The sequence below is a fragment of the Rousettus aegyptiacus genome, unplaced genomic scaffold (genome assembly GCF_014176215.1).
Source record: "Rousettus aegyptiacus isolate mRouAeg1 unplaced genomic scaffold, mRouAeg1.p scaffold_m13_p_10, whole genome shotgun sequence".
In the NCBI taxonomy this organism is placed as follows: Eukaryota; Metazoa; Chordata; class Mammalia; order Chiroptera; family Pteropodidae; genus Rousettus; species Rousettus aegyptiacus.
In genome coordinates, this window is record NW_023416285.1 from 82,964,763 (window position 1) to 82,988,522 (window position 23,760).

Below are 23,760 nucleotides of genomic sequence, written 5' to 3' on the forward strand. Positions count from 1 at the left end.
ATAGATAATAATTTTGCCAGGAGAGTGACAAAGTTTTAGAACTGCTAGAAACTGCTAGAAATTAATCTGGGATTAATTGGGGGTGTTTTATGTGCCGAAGCAATTAAGAAGGCACCTTCTAGAAAGCAAGCAAGATGTGGAAGCAAGTTCAGATGTGGTATCTGACTAATAAAAAAAAAAAAGAGCGCAGGACCAATTGTTGAAATTCCTGTGAACTAGATAAGATTAATTTAACACTGGTTGTTTGGGGGCTGGTTTACTGAGACATAGATTTTAGGACAAGTAGCTAAGTATAATAGAGAGTTAGAGTAAGGATTAAGTTAGGAAATACATGAAAAGTGCTTCCACAATAGCTATTATAATAATGATTAATATCAAGCCTTGGTTTTGTGGTAGTTAATATTTTTTTTCACATTTTTATTGCTTTCATTCTTCAATTTCTAAGAAGCAAAAGAAGATAAGAAGCTAAGCTAATATAAGCTAAGAAGCAAAGTGACAGACCGTTAGACTTGAAAAGGGCTCTAAGGGCCATCTGTGACCAACCTGAATTTCAGTTTCTTGATCTGTAATGTATAAGGGTTGACCAAGGTCATTCCAAGACTTGAGAGAAATGCTGTGACAAAGAAGTATGCTTTATTTTATTTAACACATCCTTTTCCAAACACATTTGACTGCAGGGTTTTGTGGTTGTTCTGTTTTTAAGAAATAACTATTAATGTTTTACTGACTTATGCTTCTCAGTTTAGAAACTCCTGGACTAGATGATCCTTAATGGGTTTTTATGCTCCTAAATACAGGATTTCATGATTCAAAAGCCATTCCCATTTTATACTGGTACTCATATGTACTGTGAAGTACAAGTACAATCCTTCAGCCCTGCAGAGTTTTGTAAGCTATTCTTTTCTGTACTTTTTTTGGTAGTAGAGTTAATTAGATTATTTTTTGGGTCAGTTTCGCATTTCATCTTTTGTTTCTTCTCCCTGATTTGAAATTACATGTAAATATTTATTTATAAGGATAGTTTCACCATTTTGAACTTATAGTGTAGTAAATCATTTCTCTTTTATTAATGGAGAACTTTTCCTGTTTTCTGTGATTTCACTCCAAGCTCTTAGTTTGGGATAATGTTTTGTCAACTTTAGAACTTTCCAGAACATGCTGAGAGCACCTCTCAGACTTGTGCTCTTAGAGGCATTCCAGAGCTAAAATCAATTAATGGTGGTCCATTCCTGGTTAAGATAAAAAATTAAAATACTAGATAAATTTTTCTCAATTTCATGTTTTTCTTCCAGAACTGTAAACATTTAAATATTCCACAGCCATTTGTAGAACTTTTATGTGCCAGGAGCTATAATGGTGAATGCAACCTGCTCCCTTGGCTCAAATTGCTAATACTCTGGGGGAGGGGATAGATAAAGAAAGAAATTCCAATAACATCAGGTTATAATAGAGTTAAGTATAGGAGTTATGGGGATTTACAGGACCACCCTCCTAGTCCTGGAAAGTCAGAGAAAACTTCCTGGTAATGTCTATGTGGAAAATGGAGTGGTGTCTAAGTTAGCAAATAATTGTTGGCAATAATAATAATAATTACCATCTTTTGAGCTCTTATGAATATTGGACATAGTACATCATTTTGCATATATTAGCATTCATTCTTACAACAGCCTGGCAAGTGTTATCTCATTTTACAGTAATGAAAGGTCAGTCTCTGAAATGAATTAACTCACACAAATTTCTAGTCAGTAAGTGGCATGGCTGGGAGTTGAACAGCCTCAAACAAATTTTGACAGAAAGATTTGGAAACAGTTAACTGTGGTTCAAAAGCAATTTTTTCAGGTACAAGTATATTCCTGATTTCATATTGCATATGTATGATATAGGTAAATTTCCTAATAAATTTAACTCATTCATATTCTAGAATTAAATAGATCAGTTCTAAGTATTCTACACCTAACAAACTTGGCTCAGCTATAAAATGATGAATTAGTTATATGTCATAAATTTATATTTTTAAATGATTTTTAATTATGTTGTATTGATTGAATTTTATTTTCACCTATATTAGAGTTGCTGATGATATAATCCCCCAAATGCAATACCTCATTTTTAATTTTGACAAAATAACCTTGGCTATAAAGTTACTATGAAAGCTATGTAGGTTAATAAACATGACTGATTTTCCCTTTTTCTCTTTAGTTTGGGATATGGGCAGATCAGCTTGGGGATGGAAGAGCCCATCTTATTGGAATTTACAAGAACAGGTACTCATGTTTCCTTGTATAATAGCGTTTCCACTGAATATTAACATGAATCTTCTAATGTTTAGATTTTGTTTTGTTTTTTTGAAGGCAGGGTGAAAAGTGGGAGCTCCAATTAAAAGGTTCTGGAAAGACCCCATATTCTCGGTATAGTTTTGTTTTTTGTTTTTTTTTGTTTGTTTGTCTTTGTTTTTTTGCTAATCTAAATAAATATTAACGTCTTAATTACCATTGAAAATCTTTTTTTCTTGTTTCCCATAGAAATGGCGATGGCAGAGCTGTACTTCGTTCCTCAGTGAGAGAATTTTTGTGTAGTGAGGCTATGTACCATCTTGGAATTCCAACCAGCAGAGCTGCAAGGTAAACCCTTCTTTTCTTGAAGTTGACTTTCAGGCCTGGATCGTGTCATCTCCTGAAACGTGTTAGTAAATCGCACAGATAAGTCTGACAGCATGATTTTTTTTTTATCATTTCTTATAGTTTTAGGTACTCCTTGGTAGCTTGCTAGCAGTTGAAGTGTAACTTTAATTGTTCGATTCTCTTACGTTCCAGTCTGGCTGTGAGTGATGACGAAGTATGGAGAGATCAGTTCTACAATGGAAACATTACGAAAGAACGAGGTAATGACAGTTTTTAGAATACCTGCATAAAATTAGACTAAGTTCTTAAAGAACAACAGATATTGGACATCTTGTCAGTCTTCTTAAAAAAAATGACCCATGGTTCTTCCAGATATTTCCGTGTTATGATATTATCATAGAATATCCTTTCCCACATCCTTACATCATTAATCTATTTCAAACCGCAAATGTCTGGAAGGTGAACAAAAAATGTTTATGGACAGCTGGCAAAATGCTACCAAGCCAGTGCACTTTTGTCCCCGGAGAGCGTCTGGCCGGCCCTCTTCTCAGAGCCTGGTTGCTCTTACTTCACGTTTAAGTTCAGTTAACTTTTTCCTCAGCCTTTAGTACGTTAGAAATAAAAAATTAGAAGGGGAATGAAAAAATGTGCTACAGAACAACAAAAGGGAGAGAGTGAGAGAGACTTGACTCCGAATCTCTGGGGATTGAGGGGACCTGAAAATCAATAATAAACACATTTCATTGCCTTAAAAGTGGAGCTATCAAGAAGTACTGCCAACCCTGCCTGCTTTACTGGGGCCAGCGGACATCACTGTGTTGTGCAGCATTTTTACTGACGCTCAGGGTGATTCACCAGGAGCACATTTCGTGTTCTTTATATTAAGTACATAATATGTTTTGATAAGATTTTCATAACAAAATAATCCCCTCCAGGGTGTTCGTGCTTAAGGAAATTAATGGTTATTTATCTTTATGGTATCTCTTCCCTTTAATTTCATCTGGATAAAATGGATACTATCACACATGGGCCTATAAATGAGATTCCAACCACATACTGTAAAAAATATCACGGGTATAACACTACTTACTTTCATGGCTGTGACATATATATTGTTAATCTGAATTCCAAAACACAGTCTTAATCGTTTCAAATGATCCCAAATATTTCTCATTTTTAGGTCATTAATAGAATTTCCACATTTAAGTCTTCACATACATACAGATACTTCGATTGTGCGTTTACCTTAATCCTTGCCCAGCAACCACTGTGGTACAACGAGAAAAGTGCTGAGCAGGCAAAAAGAATATGTGAAATCTAGAACTGGCTCTGTAGGAATTGATTTGTGACTTTGGTCACATGGCGGCCTTGTTCCTCTAAAATGAGGGGGTTAGATTGGATGATACCGCCTGTGTCTTTCAGTGCTTTCAACATTCAGTGATTCAGTGGTATTCAGTAAATAGCAGGAAGTGTGTTGAAGGACAGTCCTCATGGGACGGGAGCTTTGGCACCTGGGATAGCCTTCATCTCAACATCTAAACACTCACAAGCACAGCATTCCTTGTGAGAAAGAAACGTGAATTCTATTAATTGTATTACTACTGTTTATAATCAAAACGTAACGCAGCAGTAGAAGGCTGCAAACCCAAACACGAAATGCGTAGATTCACTTTATTTCTATAATAAGTTAGAACGTATGCAAACATTTATTTATTGAAGTTAATTCTCAGGTAGTTAAACAAATGGAAGGCACTTACAGAGACTATGTGTAGAAATAATTCACTAATTCTGTATTTCAGGATGAGGGACGGGGAAAAGGTCACAACTGAGGAGACAGTGGGACTCTGATGTTGGGAGCCTTACAGTTTAGCTGAGTGGCCCTCAGCTAGATTGGGGCCTCAGTATTTCTGAAAGAATTGTGATTCTTAACATTCTAGGTGGTTTAGGCTTCAAGAAATAGAGAAAAATTCTTGATCCTTTCTAGGGTGTAAATTAGTTGATTTTCCAATAAATTCAGTTACGTATTCTTTTTAGCAAAATAATTTCATAATTAAGGAAAACATATTCTGCTATATTTTCATAGTTTGAAATAGTTCATGCTAAATTAAATACTTCTTTTCCAGGTGCAGTAGTGCTGCGTGTTGCAAAATCGTGGTTTAGAATCGGATCGTTAGAAATTTTGGCTCATTATGGTGAACTGGATTTACTAAGGTTAGAAAATGACATTTAGAACGATGGTAGAATGCAATTTAAAAACTGCTTATTTATGTTCTGGGAAGTTAAAATATTTTTGGTTTTCTTAACAAGTAAAACCAAAAATTTCAGTTAATAAATATTTTTAACACTTGCTATAATGCCTAACATCATGTGGGTTTTTTCGGAGACTAAAAAAGGGAGTACGTTTAAGACTCAGTAGACCCTTTTTTCAAGAAATTTTTTGTCTAGTATGCAGTCCAGTTGCAGCTGACGGCCTCTGTGCCACTCAGAGACCTGGCTGGAAGTGACTCAACCTCCTGAGGTCCACAGGTTTCTTTCCAACTTCTGGGATTCCCAGTGTCTCTGTCTCGTGTCCCTTCATTCTGAGACTTCAGTTTTGACACGTGCGTGATGTCCGTTTCACACTGGGTTGACCCAGAAACAGGGTGAAAAAAACAACAGACTAAATTTACACAAAGCATTTAAGAACAGAGAGCATCTTACCAAAGATTTCTAGAGACAGGAAAAGCTTCAAAAGAGCGCGATCAATACATTGTCCCCCTTGTGTCGTGCAGGACCGCTCCCGCCATCCTCTGATATCTTGGTGCATGAGATATCTGTGCACAAAATTCCGTCTTCGTCAAGCAGACTCAGCAAGACCTTTCTTCAAACAAAACATTTCCTTCTTTAAGAGGAATTCTTTTTCCATTCGTCGAGATGATACAGTTTTTAAAAATCATTAGAAGTGTATGTATAAGAAAAAAATTCTCTTGGGCAAACTAGAATCATTTGGAATATGGATCTAATATCCATGAAGAATATGGGGAGAAAAGAAATGAGGTAAATGAAAGAGCAGACCAGAGGAGTCCTCACACTTGACGTACCTGTTCTCTGAGTCTCTCTTTTTAGCAAATGTTTACTGAGCTCAGGGTCGTCCTGACTTGTTGAGAGAGTTGTCTGTTCTCCTTGGGTATTATTTCTAATTTTTCATTGTTTTTTTGGGTCACTTCTGTTTGGATTCACCATGTCACCGAAATTGTTCCATCTGGTGAAGTTGTATTTTACTTCTCCCTCTGACCTTTGATGTACATTGGTGAACAGTTCATTTTTAAAACACCTCCATTGGCTAACATGACTATATATATATATATGAATGAGACTATATATGACTATATATGACCATATATATATGTATATATAATATGTATACACATGTACACACATAGCTTTTTGTTTCCCAAATGCCTGAGACAGTTCTTGACACATAGCTAGTGATTAAATGATTAAATTATTGAAAAATTATTAATAAGCTCTAATTCACTCCTACCATTTTGACTGGGTTTTAACAATTCCTGAATCATATCTACAATCTGCAGTTTGTTTTCTGGATTCTCTCTTATCCAATGCAATAAACACTAGTAGTTAGTCAAACAGCTAAAATAGTCTGTTAAAATTGAGAATAAAAAATATGATACATACACAACTCATATAGTTTAACTTCAGGCATTAGCCAGTTTTTTCTTATCTCATTTGTGAAAGCTATGCTACCTTCATGCATACTTCGTCATTTCCTGTCTTTTATCTTTATACTTTTTATATATTCCTATTATTGCATGTGTTATGTTGGAATGTCATTATTTCTTCATGTGTTTTTCTCTCCTAATGGATTACGTCCTCTGCGAGGGTGGGTCGGGGTCTCCTTGGTCTCTCTGGCACCTGTTGTATAGGGCTCAGCATCCAGCAGGGCAGTAGGTACCCATGGAGGTTTATTGAACTCATCTGAATCTGTAATATAATAAGATGGAATCTAATATGGTCTCAGAAACACATTTCCAGTTTCGATTGGTATTGAGGAAATATTTCTTTATGGCTTTTATGGAAGTATAATCTTATTTTAATGAAAAAATTTTAAGCATGAATCTAATGAACTCATGGATGACAAGGGTGGAATTAGATGACTCAATATTCAATACTGTATTCTGAGGAACACCGATACTCTCTCCTTTTTATCTCCAGGACATTATTAGACTTCATCATACAGGAACATTTTCCCTCAGTAGATGTCAAAGAACCTAATAGATATGTGGTAAGTTTTTAAAGAGAAAGGGCAATACTGTTTTTCTCTCATCAACCTTCTAACATTAGTGTCTACAACTTAGAACTTAAAAAATTACAGTTAGGAAAGGTAACGTAGAGAACTGTAAACGTTTTGTTAGAGGAAGATAAGATGAACCACTTCACAAACAAGACATGGATTAAAAAGTTGTTTTGTTTGGAAGATAAAAGAAAGAACAGGTGCTACTATATCCTGACTCTACATTATTTTTTGAGCAGCGTTTGTAACTTGGTGACATATATTCTTTTCTCATATATTAGAGATACAGCTATTTCTATATTTATAGGTCTAAAATAAACATAATAAATAATAGGATAATGTGATTTTCTATTCTTTTTTTGTGATTTTCTATTCTTGTGGAAATTTTTTTGATCTTCATAACTCTTTTTCATTATTCTAATGGTTATGCAGAAGGGAATTCCATTATTTTTTTGGTGACTCATTTCAAAGTTTAGTAGTTTACCTTGCCTACATTTAACTCCCTTGTGCTAAAATCTCATGCTTTTCCTACTCTCACTGGACATGGAGAAACCTGATCATAACACTATGTTCACACCTTTTATATATTACTTTTGGATGAATAATCCTATTCTCTTCCATTTTTTTTGGTTACATATATAATTTTCATTCCTTTGTCATCTTTTGGCCCACCTTTGAAAACTTTCTATGTTTTCCTTGTGACTGCTCAGAAGATCCTAAAAGAGTGTACATTACTGAAAATCTGAAAAGTTTCTAAATTTTATTTTTAGGATTTTTTTTCCATCGTGGTATCTGAGACGGCACAGCTTATTGCCTTGTGGATGTCTGTTGGTTTTGCTCATGGTAAGGTATCACATTGATGTTTCTCCTGATGAGAAAGTAGAATTAGTTTGTTGAGGCAGTTGACTTCTTTTTTGTGTGTTTCAAAATACTCCTGCCAGTGAGCTTAACATTTTTAATATATGAATTTGTTTTTAGCAACAGGGAAACAATTTCCTCATGTTTAAAATGGTTTCGAATGGAACACAAAATAGAGTAAGGATCACCTTGTGAGTGTGTATTATATTTGGATCTCTGTAAAGCTATTATAATAGTCTTTTATAAAGCACTGCGTGCTTACGATAAAGAATTTAAAACATACAGATGTGATTCTGGGTTCCATTCTCCAGAATAATTATTATTAACCACTTCGTATCACTTCTAGACTTTTTTTGGCTGGTATTCATATGTCTACTATGAAAACAGTAGGGCTGGCTTGTGGGTGTTTGAAGCCATTTACTGCATCTGGTTGTATGGGAAGAAATATCTGCCTGAACTTAGACTAACTGAAAAGCAAGTCACATATATGCTAAGGTCTTTAGATATATATTAAAAGGGGAATCCTACATTACAAAACTTCTTGAGATCTACTTTAACCATCGCACACATACTCTCGGTATCTCAGTTGGCATGGGATGGGGAGCAAGGTAGGTGTTTCAGAGTTTTTTGCTATTATGAACTGTGCTACAGTGACCACTATGCAGCTATTTCTTTGTATTCTCGAGGGTGAGATATTGAGTATAACCTCCTGAAAGAGGAATGGCTGGATTAGAGATTCTGTACATTCAACATCTTGATAACCAGGGCCATCTTGCTGTGAAAAAAGTTGAAATTCTTTGTATTGGACACTGTGCCACCATGCCCAAATATATTTGCCTGGAGTATCCTACCCCACACTTTACCCCATCCAGGAGCCCCCTCACCTAGGAGGTCACTCTCCCCCCAAAATTGCAAATGGGCTGTACCCCATGACTATTAATAGGGGTACGTATCCATATTTTCACCTTTTCCCCTTCTCGCAACCTTTGAAAATTGATCTTATTTCTTCACTAGTCTCAATTCCATTCCAAATAATATGTGTTTTTTAAACAAATGCTAGAAATTGGGAATGAATAAGAGGAAGTTTCATTTCTTAGAGCTTTTGTTCCTGTAGCATTTGAAATCTTTGGGAAAGGTAGTATAAAACAAAAGGCTAAATTTAGTTTTAAAATATAGTTTTAATATATATTAAGCTATTTGACTTTGCCAGTTAAACTTTCAGTTGATAATCTAATTTTGTTTCATTCGTAAAACAAATGCATTTCCATAGCCTTTTCTATTCTGGATAATTTTATACAGTTAAAATATGCTTTACTATTTTATTATCATGCTTTTGGAATTTTTTATTATTTTAGGTGTTTGTAATACTGATAACTTCAGTTTGTTATCCATTACAATTGATTATGGTCCATTTGGTTTCATGGAGGCCTACAATCCAGGTATATATGATTTATATATATATGTATATAAATATGCCTTATTACACTAAAAATCATCACAGATTTATTTTAGATACAGCTAATACAGTGATGGAGTAGTAGAAAGAATTGGGTTCATGCATCAAACGTTCATTTTATATGGTACTCAATCTTCCAGGCACCATGGGGGTACAATAACGAGTTCTTTTGTGGCCTCTGCCCTCGGGAATTACATTGCAGAGAAGAGGACATGAAGGATAGCAGGGAATATGTTTGTCAGACAGACCTGGGTTTGAGTTCTGGCATCTAACCCTTAATGGCTCTGTGCCCTTGCACAAGTTCCTTAACCTCTCACTTTACTAACCTATGAAATGGAGGTAACAATAATACAACATTGACCATGGGAGGGGCCAGAGCAGGCCTTGTAGACAACGTGCTACTGAAGTTGGACTTTGAAGTAAATGTGCGATGACCTGGAAATTCTTGTAGGTTAGAAATATATTCTTCTATTAGGCAAATATTCGTATTTTAGAAGATTTTCATTATGTATTTATATTACTTTCGAGTTAAATGTTTACTGTTAAATATTTTTTTCTAATAAATATAAATTTATTAAGTTTAAATACAAACTTAAAAATGAGGAAAGAAGCCATTTTTTATAATTATCCTCACTGTATAGTGATAGTATTTTTGTTTTAAACAGATTTTGTACCAAACACATCTGATGATGAAAGAAGATATAAAATAGGAAATCAGGCCAATATTGGAATGTTTAATTTAAATAAGTTGTTGCAAGCTCTAAACCCATTACTGGATCCAGGGCAAAAGCAGCTGTGAGTAAATCCTACATCTACTAATTCTGTGTGAAAATATTTTTTGTATAAAATGATCATTTTTTGAAAAGCAAGAAAGTAAAATTTTAAAAGCCATCTTATTATTTAGCTTTTAATAATGATGGCGTTTCAAACTATATATTGTTTTCTATTGGAATTTTGGCTTTTTCCCCAAAGCTAGCAGGATAAAGTGTTTTCCTATTTATTGCTTTCTAGATATTGAGAAATTTTAGTTTATTTCTTTTTTGATCCAAGGGTTATTTATCACTGCTTTTTTTTTTTTAAGTTTTCTTTTTTTTTTTTTTAGTTTTCAATTACAGTCGACATTCAACATTATATTAGTTTTAAGTGTACAGCATAGTGGTTAACATTTATATAACTTATGAAGTGATCCCCCAATAAGTTTTACAACCACTCAACACTATGTAGTTATTACAATATTATTGACTATGTTCTCTAAGCTGTACTTTACATCCCCATGACTATTTTGTAACTGTCAATTTCTACTGCTTAATCCCTTCAGCTTTTTCACCCAGCCTCCCAATTCCCTCCCATCTGGCAACCATCAGTTTGTTCTCTGTATCTCTGAGTTTGTTTCTGTTTGGTTTGTTCATTTATTTTGTGTTTTTTAGATTCCACATGTAAGTGAAATCATATGGTATTTATCTTTCTCTGTTGGACTTATTTTATTTAAGATAATATCGTCTAGGTCCATCCATATTGCTGCAAAGGGTCAGATTTCATTCTTTTTTATGGTTGAGTAATATTCCATTGTATATATGTATTACCTCTTTACCCATTCGTCTTTTGTTGGAGCATTTAATCCATTTACATTTAAAGTAATTATTGATAGGTATGTAGTTATTATCATTTTATTGTTTTCTGGTTGTTTTTGTAGTTCTTTGTTCCTTTCTTATTCTCTCATATATTGATGACTTTCTGTAGTGTGTATTTGGATTCCTTTCTCTTTATTTCTTGTGTGTCCCTTTACAGGTTTTTGCTTTGTAGTTACCACATACTTCCTATTTACCGAGTTATGTTTATAGCAGTCTGTTTTAAGTTGATAGTCCCTTAAGTTTAAACTCATCTAAAAGTACTGCCGCTTTACTCATCCCTCTCTACCTTTATGTTTTTGCCATTATGTTTTACTTTTTGTGTGTGTGTGTATCTCTTAATTTACTGTTTTAATTACACATGATCCTCCTACTTTTGCCTTTTAACCTTTGTACTAGCTTTAGTGTCGATTGATTCATTGCTTTTATTATGTCTGCCTTTGTCAGTGGGAATTTTTTTCTTTGCTGTATTTTCTTATTTATATTTTTAATTTTTTTCTTCTTCTACTTCAAGAAGTCCCTTTATTATTTCTTGTTTGGTGGTGATGAACTCCTTCAGCTTTTCTTTTTGTCTGGGAAGTTCATTATTTTTCCTTTGATTCTAAATGATAGCCTCGTTGGGTAGAGTAATCTTGGTTGTAGGTCCTTGCTTTTTATCACTTTGAATATTTCATATTGATCCTTTCTAACCTGCAAAGTTTCTGTCGAGATATCCTGTTGTTGATTCCATCTAATGTATTCTTCATTTCAGTTATTTTATTCTTCATTTCTGGCTGCTTCTTTTTCATGTTTTCTACCTTCATTTTTATGTTTCCTATCTCTTTATTGAAGTTCTCACTAAGATCATCTACTCTTCCCCTAAGTTCATTGAGTATCTTTATAACTAGTGTTTTGAACTCTGTATCTGGTAGGTTGCTTACCTCTATTTTTAGTTCTTTTAGTTCTTTTTCTGGAGTGTTTTCCTGTTTTTTTTTTCATTTGGGACATGTTTCATTGTTTCCTCTTTTTGGCTGCCTCCATGTCTTTGTTTCTATGTATTAGGTAGTTCTGCTATATCTCCTGGTCTTGGCAGAGTGGCCTTCTGTAGTAGGTGTCCTTTGGGGCCCAGTGCAGTAACCCTGTTCACCTAGCTGCTCCAGGGTTGTTTCTTATGTGGGTTGTGTGTGCACTTATGTTGTAGCTGAGCCTTGATTACTGTCGGCATATCAATGGATGGGATTGACCCTCAGGTTGACTTGCTGTGAGGATTGGCCATGACTGCAGATAAGCTGTTGTGCAAGGGCTGACCCCATGGAGTGGGATTCGCTTTAGTGGGCCTGTGGTGCCTGCTGAGTCCACGCTTTGGTATTGTTTGTGGTGTACATCGTGTGGTGCTCTGGTATAGTCGTCTGCAGCCGGCCACCAGGTGTGCTGGTTTGGGGACCTCTTGGGAAGGGCCTCCCACACAGGCCAAGGTCAGCCACTCCTATGTTTGGCCCAGGACCACCTGGTAGGAGCTACAAAGTGCTTGGTAGCTGCCTGTGCTGGGCTTAGAGGCACCTGGGAGTGGTTATACTGTGAACAGAGGCCAGCTGTCACTAGCGCCAGGCTTGGGGCTCCCTAGCAAGAGCCACAGAGGACACTGAGGCCAAATTCCACTTGTTTGGGGTTTGTAGACCTTTGAGATATTTTAGGAAAGTCTGCAGGGTGGGCCCCAGCTGGCCACTTGTGTGGATTAGCCTCTGAAAGAGTTTTGGGCCAGATATGTGAATTAGGTAGGATAGGGTCTCAGAGAATCACCAGGGTCAGATGAGAGTAGGGTCGGCCAGGTTAATGGAGACTCAGAGTTGGTACCCCCCTGCACCTGTTGGCTGTGTGGGAAAGGGCTCAAGAAAGGAACAATGTTGCCTACCATCACTTAAGTCCTGGAGAGCACTGCTCCTTCAGCCCTCGCCTTGAAGCCAGACAATTCAGTTCCTTCACGTATGTCCCTGGCACTCTTTAAGCCACTGTCCCCTCCCTGGAGTCCAGGTTGAGTGTTTGTGAGTGAGTGAATCTGTGCTAAGGCCTTATAAGAGGACAACTAGGTCTCCTACAGCAGCCCTTCATCTTACCTGGATGGAAGCTCCACTGATTTTCACAGTCAGATGTTGTGGGGACTCTTCTTCCTGGTGCTGGTACTCTGGGCTGGGGAGCCCAGTGTTGGTGTGGGACCTCTTACCTCAGGGAACCTCTATAGCCATGATATCCCTTTATGCCACATGTGGGTGTGGAACCAGCCCATTTTACATCTCTATCCCTCCTACCAGTCTCAATGTGGCTTCTTCTTTATTTCCTTAGTTATAGGAGTTCTGTTCAGCTAGTTTTCAGATAGTTCTCAGGGTGGCTGTTTTATAATTTAGTTGTAATTTTGATGTGGTCTTGGAAGGAGGTGAGCACAGTGTACCTACTGCACCATCTTGGCTAGAAATCGATCACTGTTTCTTAATTTCTAAGTAGTTGGACTTATTTTGTCCATATTTTTATGATCAAAGAATGTGTTTGGTATTTCTTTATGTTAGGGCCATGCTGTACTCAAGAGTGAGGGCCTGAGGCCTTGCCCCAACCCTCTTAGCTCTGTCTGCCTTCTCCAGGCGCCAGAAGCTCCTGGGCCCAGGATTATGTTAAGACGTTTATTAATCACTGGGCATTGAACTCCTTGAGGGAGTTCACATTTTATTCATCTCTTTGTCACCAGTGTATTTGCAGTGTATTTGCTAAGAGATAAGACATATTTCTCTTCACACTCTCTGCATCCTCCCCACTGCCCACCCACCCCCACCCCCATCCATAATTGACCATTCTCAGTACAAGAGCTCAAATGGAAGGCAAGGCATATAGTGATTTTACTAACCCCAGGTAGCAAAATATTACCATAATACGATAAAAGTTTTATATACCATGTATGGTTTCCTTAATTTAATTTAAAACTATATTGGCAATACAGTTACTTAGTTCAAAATCAGTGATATAAAATGATATTCTTCATCCCACTCCTGTCTCCATTAATTTTATATTCTTTTTGCCCTGCAGAGTTTATTCATTCAACAAATATTTGAGGTGATCAGTATGTGCCAGATACTGTTCTAAGTGGTGATGGGACAGCAGTAAATAAAACAGCACAAAAATTGTGCTTTCATGATGCTTACTTCTGAGGGGGGAGAGGCAGTCGATAAACACAAATAAGTTGTATAGCATTTTAGAAGGAGATAAGTACCATGGAGAAAAATAAAGCAGTGGATGGGGTAGAGGGAGGGAGGAAGGGTCTGCAGTTTTAAAAGGCTGATCAGTAAAGAACTTGAGCAAAGGCATGAAGGAGTCACAGGAGCGAACCATGCAGGTATCTGGGAGAAGAATGGCCTGTGCAAAGGTCCTGAGGCAGGAGTGTATGTGGGGCGTTAAAGGAACAGCAAGGCCAGTGTGTCTGCAATGGAACGAGCAAGGGAAAGAATTGTAGAAGATGAGGCCAGGAAGGTGAACAGTGTGGATCTTCAGACTATGTTAAGTTTTGTATTATTTAAAATACATTTAAGAATGTTAAGAAATAGGAACTTAATTTGTTTAAAGATGTGTTCAAGGTTAAAAGTTTATTTTTTATGAAATATTTCATTTATTTTCATACTCTCGGGCAAGTAAAATATTATTATATTGGGCGAGGCATTTGAATTGCATTATTTTGGGTCTAAGGTGATTTTAAAATTACACCAAAAAGCCCATTTATATAACTCTTTGGCATTACATAGACGTTTCAACATTTATTCTATAAGCTAATTATTTATATATAGTAATGTTTCAGGAATGACCTAATTTCATTCATACATATCCATATCTTTGAGACAATAAATTTATACTGATAGTTTTCTGTCTAAGATATGATATACAATTAATCACTAAACCAGAATCAGTAGCATACAGTCTAATGTTATTTAATATATAAGAAGGTTTACTTTGTTCTTGTAAAGTGTAATTCCAAACATTAATTTTAAATTAAGGTTTAACCGTCCTTCCTTTTTTTCTCTCTGTAGTGCTGCTCGGGTTCTTGAGGGGTATCCTGTTCTTTATTATACAAGGTTTGTCCTTTTTGAATACAGATATTAAAGCACTCCAGGTGGTTTGAGGACAATTCTTAAAATAGTGAGGATTTTAATAACAAATTGAATTGACATTTCTCCTTTTAGATTTAGAGAATTGTTCAAAGCCAAATTAGGATTGCTTGGAGAAAGGAAGGGTGATGACGATTTAATTGCATTTCTCTTACATGTGAGTTGAACACTTTTATCTTTTTCTTTCTGTCTAATGTTTGAATTATTATTCATCATATTCTCAAAGATTTGAGATTGATAAATATACTTAATTTTATTAGCTCATGGAAGAGACAGAAGCTGATTTTACAATGACCTTTCGGCAGCTCGGTGAGATTACTCAAAGCCAGTTACAGGAACTCGACATTCCTCAGGTATTAATTGTGACATTTGACTTTTTTCTTAATTCAATTTTCTTTAACAGGTTTATTGAGGTATAATTTTCATTCCATAAAGTTCCACTCATCTGAAGTACATACTTCAATGACTTCTTAAATAATTTACAGATTTGTGTATTTATCATCACAGTTCAATTTGGGAAAAATCCCTTCACCCTTTCAGATCCTGTGTGCTTTTTGGTGGTCAATCCTTGTTTTCAATCTAGCCCTAAACTACTACTAACTTATTCTCTGTTGCTCAAGGTTTCGCTTTCTAGACATTTTCTGTAAATGAAATCATGTGCTTTCATTTTGTGTCGGGCTTCTTCCCTTACCATAGTGTTCGTCCATGATGTAACCTGGATCAGTAGTTCTTTCCTCTATATTTCTGAGTGGTACTCCACTTTGTGGATACCACATTTTGCTGATTCATTTACTAGTTGATGGACATTTGGGTCGTTTCTACTTTTTTGGCTATTGTGAATAAGTACTGCTGTGAACATTCATGTACTGGTTTTTGTGTAAAAGAGAAATGGAATTGCTGGGTTATTTAGTAAATTTATGTTTAATTTTTAAAGAAACTGCCAAACAGCTTCTAAAGTGGCTGTACTTAATTCACTTTTAAGAATATGCATTACTTTTTTATTTCAGTTATAATACATTGAATACATTATTTACATAATAATATGGTTATCACCAGAAGATTCCTACTTATTATAGATTTTTAAAAATATAGATCTATTTATAAGGTCTCAGTCTTTCATATTGTAATTATTGTTTTTATCATTTTTGACATTAAAACCTAGCCTTATTTTTTTCAGTTTCAGTTTCTTCACTATCTTTCATGACGTTCTCTGTATAGTTAGTTATCTTTTCATAAACTAAAAAAAAAATTCAGCCTCATTTATTCATTTATTTAATAAGTACTTATTGGGAACCCGCCATTATTGAGAGCTTATACTTCTTGGGCAGGCATGATAGTAAATGCTTTACAAAATAATGAAAAATTAATAATAATATAATAACAAGAATAGATAACATTTATTGAGTGCTTATTATGTTCCAGGCACTATTCTAAACATCTTATATGTATAATCTCTGCCATCACATATGAGGTGGGTACAGTTGTGATTTCTATTTACTGACAAAGAAACTGACGCATAGAGAGGTTACATAACTAGCACCAGATCACACAGCTAGTAACTGTCTGGTTGGATTCGAACACTAGCGATTTTCTCCAGAGTCCATGCTCTTAACCCCTGGGCTCTATTGTAAGTGTAAGCCCTTCTGTAGCAATAGCTCAATATTACAATAGTAAAATTTTATGTGCTTTTAGCTTATTTTCTGTCCATAGGAAAACAGCAGGATTTGATTCTCATAACACAGGCCTGATGAGGCTCTTTCTAAAGCATTTTCTTGCTAACGGAGCATTGGTCTGTAGTTCTGGTCATGGAATTTTAGTTACAAAATGCTTTGAGCAGTGAGTAAGCCCTTTCTGGGCCTCCTAATTCCCAGGCACAGGCAGCTCCTGCTCCTACCATAGTCACTCTGACTTGAGTAAAATATAGACATAGGGTCAAGGGAGAAAGCATAGGATGGACCACTCCTTCCCTCAGTCTTTGGATCCAGTCAGTCTCCAAATAAAAGTCAGCCTGCACTAAATCATAAGCCTTGGAATTACAGTCCTGTGGAATTTGAGTCTGGACGTCATCATCCAGTAGCTGAACAGACTCGAGCATGTGATTTGACTTCACTAAGTCTCAGTTCTTTCATCAGTAACACAGGCAATCCCATGCTACGCTCAACTTTTATTGTTTAAATACAGTCACATGGTTAAAAACTCTTTTCCGCATCCACTACATTCCCCACTTCCATTCCTAGAAGAGGCTATTTTTATTAATTTCTACTAGTTACTACTACTTCTACTTAAAAGAGTATTGTAAATTATTATTAAAGCACATAATTTAAATGCACACAGAGTCAAAATTAACTGAATAAATATTAACATAACAAGCAGTCTATTACTGTATTTTCATTTAGCAATTCTGGGCACTGAAGATGATTTCAAAGCACAAACTCTTTCCTGCTTGGGCGTCCCAGTACCTTTTGAGACTGAAGAGGTAAGGTAATCTAATTTATAAAAAAAAGCATGTTACGTATTACTTTAGCACAGTCGGGTCATCAGGTTGCTCTTCTCTTTTCCATTTTTCACCATTTCCTTTTTGCTTCTGGATGCTTCGCACTGGCCAGGGCATCTGTATTAGCACCTCACCCATGCAAAGAGCACTCACCCATTCCCCTCAACTCCAATAACACGACTCCCCAAGTTCCCCAAGCACCTCAGACCATCATGCAATGGCTACTTACTGGCACATCTTCTACAACGCTAAGAAGTTACTTCATTTCATAACTCAAAATTAATTAGAAGCAACAAACTTGGAAAGGAGGCCATAGGTAGTGGCATCTGAAGGGAAAAACAAGAAAACCACGGGAACAAATAGCCCTTCACAGTTTAATAGCCTCTGAGGGCTATTTATAAAGATGACCCGGAGTAATTAAGAAAAAGTTAAATTATTTTCAGAAAACCATGTTTAAGGTAAGGAAAAGTATCAGTCAAGTTAGACTTTTTTTTCTGAAAAAATATTTTTTAAATTGGTAAAAATAAAAGAAGTTTTGATATTATCTAAAATAACTAAACAAGGCAATATTTTACATATTGTTTAGTCAACTCAACATTTTCTGTCTTAAATTCAGACACTGAATGAACATGATTGTTAAATGTTTTTTTTCCCCTCAATAATTGTCTTGTGAAATAATTCCCACACTTTTGAAAAAATATATATAATTTGGGGAGCCAGTGGTTGATTTTGTCGTTTGTTTTATTCATTTTTAGTAACATGAATGATTCAGATTCTGAAAGAAGAAAAAGAATGACAAGTAAGTAATCCTTTTGATTTCTTCAACTTTAAATTATCACATAAAAGCAACATTTTTTACATGGAAGTAATTACTCGAGGGAACTGGGCTTTTTTTTTTTTTTAACTAGAATAATTCTAGATGAGTATATTTTAGTTAAGTTGCCGCATCATTTATGATCGTCTCTGATTTCTGCAGATGACTTTTCACTTAGAGTGTGATAGCTCTGGTTTAAACGAGTTTGCATCCTAGTGTTAAAATAAGATAGGCTTAAAAGATGGTGGCGAGACAAGGAAGGTGCTTTGGTCATGGTGGACAGAACGTGAGTTTTGGAATCTGGCAGATGAATCTCATCTTGCCATTTTTTAGCTGTATGATCTGAAAGATATTTAACCCTCCAAGTTTTAAGGCTAAGGGCCCTTAGAACTTGCCCTTGGCCTTCCTTAAAACTTGTAAGTGGGGGGTGTTTTACAGGGATGTTGTAATGATAACCACTAATATATGTCAGGTATCTTGTTTTAGCACCTGGGCCATAATATACCCATAAATAATAGATATAAAAATAAATCATTTTTATATATTGATTTCAGTTTACTGTATATCGCTTGGCTTGGGGAAGGAAAAAAAATGGAAGTTACTTCTTTTTGCCATGTGGTTTCTAACAAGATCTAAGAAATTAAGACGGACCTACGTCCTGAGTGTTCTTGCCCTAGCGCTTGTAAGGAGAGCTGTCATGTGTCATCATGGTAGTTAGTTCATGTTGAAGAAATTAGGATGATGCTAACATTCCATGCTAGGTTATAGAATGAGGTTGCTTCTTGAACTCAGGACATTATTGTAGAAATAAAAAACAAGTTTAGTTTTTATGGGGAAGTGAATAATCTCTTTAAGGCTCAGCATGGATTTAGTTAACAGCCACTTATGTCTATTTGGGCGGTCATATGGATTTTATAGCCCTGCTCAGAATATGGACAACCTCAGGAGTTAAGAAAACGAAGAAATCGAAAGAAGAAAATGTGGTGGCAGCTTTCAGTATTTGGACTCGTTCGGTTATGACAGGACGGTTGAGATGGTAAATTAAATTTAGTGAACTCAAGACTGCAACTCTGAGTTATTTTAGAGAAATAATAAATACTAAACAATTTGCTCTCAAGTAAGGGAATAAGTTTCCACAAAGCGCAATGGAATAATAAAAGTTCATAATGATAGCTCATTTATTTTCTTGGAAGATATGCTTCCATATATTATTATTAGATATTTAATTGATACGAAAATGCAAAACCAAAAAATATTGATTGCATACATTCACGTAACGATATGTACCAGGGATGCAGAATTAAAGAATGATACGGGCATAAAGAAATAAACATCCGAGAAGCAGCATGCAGTGTGGTGATGTCTGCATCTTCACTTCCCCTGAGGAGTCTGTTTCTGGCTGCTCCCGCCCTGAGTTCACGTTCCTTTCCGGGTAGTGCAGCGCGGGCTCTGGAGTCGGACCAGCTGAGCTTGAGTTCTGCTTTCTGCCATTTATTTCCTAGATGTTATTAAGCATGTTACTTGACCCCCCTCCCCCGCCCCACTTCTCCACCCACCCCCCATCCCTCTTTTTCTATTTCTGGTGTATATATGTTTTTAAACAGCTTTATTGAGGTACAATTACTGTACCATAAAATTTACCCATTTTAAATGTACAGAGATTTTTTTTTTTTTTTTTACTAAATTAAAAAATTGTGCAATCATCATGACAATCAGGTTTCAAATGCTTCTATCCACTTGACCTCTCTTTCGATTCCTCATCCATAAAATACATTTACATCATGGGTTGTTTCACAAATTCATTATGATCATGGTTGGCACCTAATAAGAACTCAATAAATATCAACTACTGTATTATTTTAGAGTACATTAAATATCCTTATCATAGGGATGTTGGGAAGACTGGCATGAATATAATGTTTTTTAGAAACAAAACAACCAAAAATATATTGCCATTTTATGTCATTTCAAAACATTTTAAAAATCAGTAGTAGACTAGGAGAAGATTTGCTATTAAACATTTTTTGGAAATGCTTCAATTTTCAAGCAATGGAAACATAAAAAATGAGTAAAGGTCTTAGAAATGTATATATTTTTAAATTCTCAACACTTATTATTTTAGGTCTCCAAATACTCTAAGATGATAAGCCACCAGAGGGTGTTAATCTTTCTCTTTTATGTTATACAATGTCCAGCCCAGGACCATATTAAAACTTTGTTTAATAAATACTTTTGATTATTGTGATTACTGTGACATTCAGGATAGCCATTATTGTTTTTATTTTGAAAGATGTTTCTGATATGGTGTTTGCCTTTTGACTGTAAAGATTGCTAGAAAAAGTCATTTCTGTAGTTTCTGATGGAAAGAATGAGATCACCAGGTTTCCAAGAGAAAACTAGCTGATATGCTGAAATGAAATATTTCCATTTATTTAAAGAAAGTTTATTACCCTAGGTAGCTACAGCATTATACAATTGCATCTACATTACTAGGGAGATTTTTTTTTTTTAAGTCCCAAAATGTCTGCATCTGCAATAAAATGAGGTTAATTGTAAAATGAGGTTAATTGTAATTCTAAAAACCCGTCGGTGTAATTCTGCTTTTCTTAGTACCTAGTAGTGAGTTTTGTGGCACATGCTCAGAAGAATCTTTGTCTTGTTTGGTCAGCTGATTAGATAGAATACAGCTATTTCGAGCTGAGGGCCAACTAAATTGAAATCCTGGGTTTGAACCTCATTATAGAATAAAACCCTAGGCCTAGTCCACAAACCTCCCATCTGCCACCTTGCAAATGGTAAGAGCCCAGACTGAGGCTGGCTCAACACAAACTTCTCGCTTTTGGAAAATAACAAAAAGACAGCACTAGACTGATTACAGGTCAGAGACATTTCCTTTGTATGCTGAGGACTCTCAGTGGATTTAAACAGGATCATTTGGGAATTTAAGTGAAAATGCCATTCAGTTAAGGTGATAGTGTAAATTTAAATCATGGCCTCAAGTAGATATTTCAGACCTGACCTTTTGTAGATAATTAAATAAAAGAATTCATCCTTCCTTTAGAGCATCAGAAAAAAAGAGTGAGAGAAGAAAAAGTTGAAGACATTATATTTGAAATAATTTTTCTTAAATTATTTTCATAACTATTGAATAATTATGAGTAGGATTTACATATATTTTATTGAATTAGATAAATGATAAATAGAACTACCATTTTCCCAGTTTCATTGCTAGCATATGAGAGATTAGTTGAGCCTAATAATGTGAAGTGTCCAGCTTTTTATGGCCATTGAGTCTGCTGTATTTCTGATGCATTAATACTTTCCAATCGAGTAGCATTGGCATGCTTTATTTAAGATTACGACATACTCAGACATGGTCTTAAGTCTCTTTTCCCAGCACTAAATTTACTTATTCAACAAACATATTTTAAATGCCCTATTATGTGCCATTTTTTTTGCGGTCACATTGTTTAAAACTGAAAATGCAAAGATGAATTACATACCTACCCTTAAGTAGCCTATGTTCTAGGAAATCAGTGATTATCAAATTATATTGTTTGGACATGATCCTCCTTACCGCACTGCTTAAAATGTTAATGCCAAAAGAAATATCCCACAAACAGAAAGTTCTAAACCAGGTAAAAATGTGCCGAATTAGATAACACCACAAAGAATCTTGTAAACAGATCTATAATTTTCTGATTTTTACTCTTTCATAGTTTTCTTTGCATGTTAGTTTACTTTTTGTTTAACTATTGAATATATTTTTTGTGTACATGGGTTTTAGTTTAAAAGATTTCTATATGAATTCTTTAAAAATTACAAAATGCAAATTTGTAGAAAGAATAAAAAAGATCACCCATATTCCCAGACACAATTACTATTTACTTTTTGATGCATTTACTCTAGTCTCTCTTTTTCTGTGTGTATAGGTTAGGAGAGAAAATGTAGTCATGATCATACTATAGTATAATTTTAGATTTTTTTTTCATTAAAAATAAATTAAGCATTTGTTTTGCTAGTTCATTCTTTATAAAGTAACATTCTTAATGGCTGCATAATACTTCTTTGGAAGGATATATAAAGTTTTATTTAACCATTCCTCTATTATTAAGCTGTTTCTAGCTTTCCTTAATATAAAAAATTCCCTTTTATGTTTAAATTTGTTTTCATAGACTATATTTTTAGAGAACTAGAATTACTGAGTCACAGGGCACTTATATTTTTAGATTATCTCTTATGTTGTGTCAGATCTTTAAAACCAAGTTAAAATGTATATTCCCTCCATTCAAGTAACTCAAAACTGTGCTTAAGATTTACAAAATGGTGATTTCTGAGGCCTCTAGAATTTCTCTTATGCCACGCAGTTGATAAATTATTTTTAAAAAGTCTCATCTCAAATAAAGATATAGTTTCTGGAATTTTTCTAAATGTGCCATTGTTACAATAGTTTTTAGTATGAAAAATGCATGGTTACTATCAAAAATATAAATTTATGAAGAGTTTTGCTTGCAGGTTACCTTTCCTATTTGCTCTTGGCAGCGTCAGATTAAGCGGTCTTCCTTAGACAGACCTTACTCTGTGTGCAAAGAGGTCAAAAGCAGCAACTTCCCCCCTTCCACTTAGACTACAGAGCCTAATTCAGATGAATTCACGACTCTCTCCATGCTTTATAAAAATGCTTCGCTGACCGAACATAGTGAAAAAGACAAATTAATGATGAAACACTGAAGAGAAAAACAAAACATAATATTACTCATAATGCTCAAACAAGTTTTTTCTGTACCATAAGGTACTAAATATGGTTCATTCTTTATGAACAATCAAAATTCACTGATGCTGATCATTTCTTCTCATTTGAGCCTTCCGGCAAAGTTCTTAAAGTTATCTAATTTAATACAGCCTCTGTTGTTAGTAATTTATGTTTCCAGCATGTGCTTTTCCCTCTTGTTTAAGCTGTTAATCCTAGATACGTGCTGAAGAACTGGATGGCAGAATCTGCAGTGCAAAAAGCAGAAAGAAATGATTTTTCAGAGGTGAGGTGGTTGCTACATTTATTTTTATGAATGTTCAATGTATGATTTCGTTTGCAGACATTGCCAGGACCAGCTTCCCAGAATCATCATTGCCCGGTCTCTCTTTTTATTGTGCATCCATGAATCATTTTCTCACATTTTCTAGTTTATTCTTTAATATATTTAAATTTTCGAATGTTAATTTTATATCATGGATCTACATTATTTGAACACCTGAGGGTCTGATTCTGCTGTTTGTTGTTTATGTTTGGGAATTTTGGATTCATTCTCTGAAATGGAGTGAACCCTGATTTGAGTGTGCATCTTGCCAGCAGGTGTGCATGGCGCTAGCTACCTGGGTCCGCTTAAATTAACTTTGACAGTAGTGAACCTGAGTGAGCTAGGCCTACACACATCAGCATGGATGGATCCCACATATAATGCTCAGCAAAATAAGCAGGC

The 23,760-nt window shown here is 35.3% G+C and overlaps 1 protein-coding gene across 5 annotated transcripts in view; it reads left to right on the forward strand.

Annotated features, from left to right (window-relative positions):
* LOC107503341 (protein adenylyltransferase SelO-like) overlaps positions 1-23,760 on the forward strand; it is a 31,441-nt gene that overhangs the window by 4,932 nt on the left and 2,749 nt on the right. For 2 of the 5 annotated variants that reach the window (XM_036228090.1, XM_036228094.1), the window contains exons 4-18: positions 2,200-2,264; positions 2,352-2,408; positions 2,523-2,621; positions 2,814-2,881; positions 4,745-4,832; positions 6,834-6,903; positions 7,683-7,755; positions 9,126-9,209; positions 9,892-10,021; positions 14,898-14,942; positions 15,051-15,132; positions 15,236-15,328; positions 17,372-17,451; positions 18,225-18,268; positions 23,240-23,319. In XM_036228090.1, coding sequence (XP_036083983.1) covers positions 2,200-2,264; positions 2,352-2,408; positions 2,523-2,621; positions 2,814-2,881; positions 4,745-4,832; positions 6,834-6,903; positions 7,683-7,755; positions 9,126-9,209; positions 9,892-10,021; positions 14,898-14,942; positions 15,051-15,132; positions 15,236-15,328; positions 17,372-17,451; positions 18,225-18,268; positions 23,240-23,319 — 1,158 coding nt within the window. Of the gene's footprint in view, positions 1-2,199; positions 2,265-2,351; positions 2,409-2,522; positions 2,622-2,813; positions 2,882-4,744; positions 4,833-6,833; positions 6,904-7,682; positions 7,756-9,125; positions 9,210-9,891; positions 10,022-14,897; positions 14,943-15,050; positions 15,133-15,235; positions 15,329-17,371; positions 17,452-18,224; positions 18,269-19,201; positions 19,523-19,573; positions 19,817-23,239; positions 23,320-23,760 lie in introns of those variants that run through there. The other 3 variants (XM_036228092.1, XM_036228093.1, XM_036228091.1) reach the window with 3 other exon arrangements.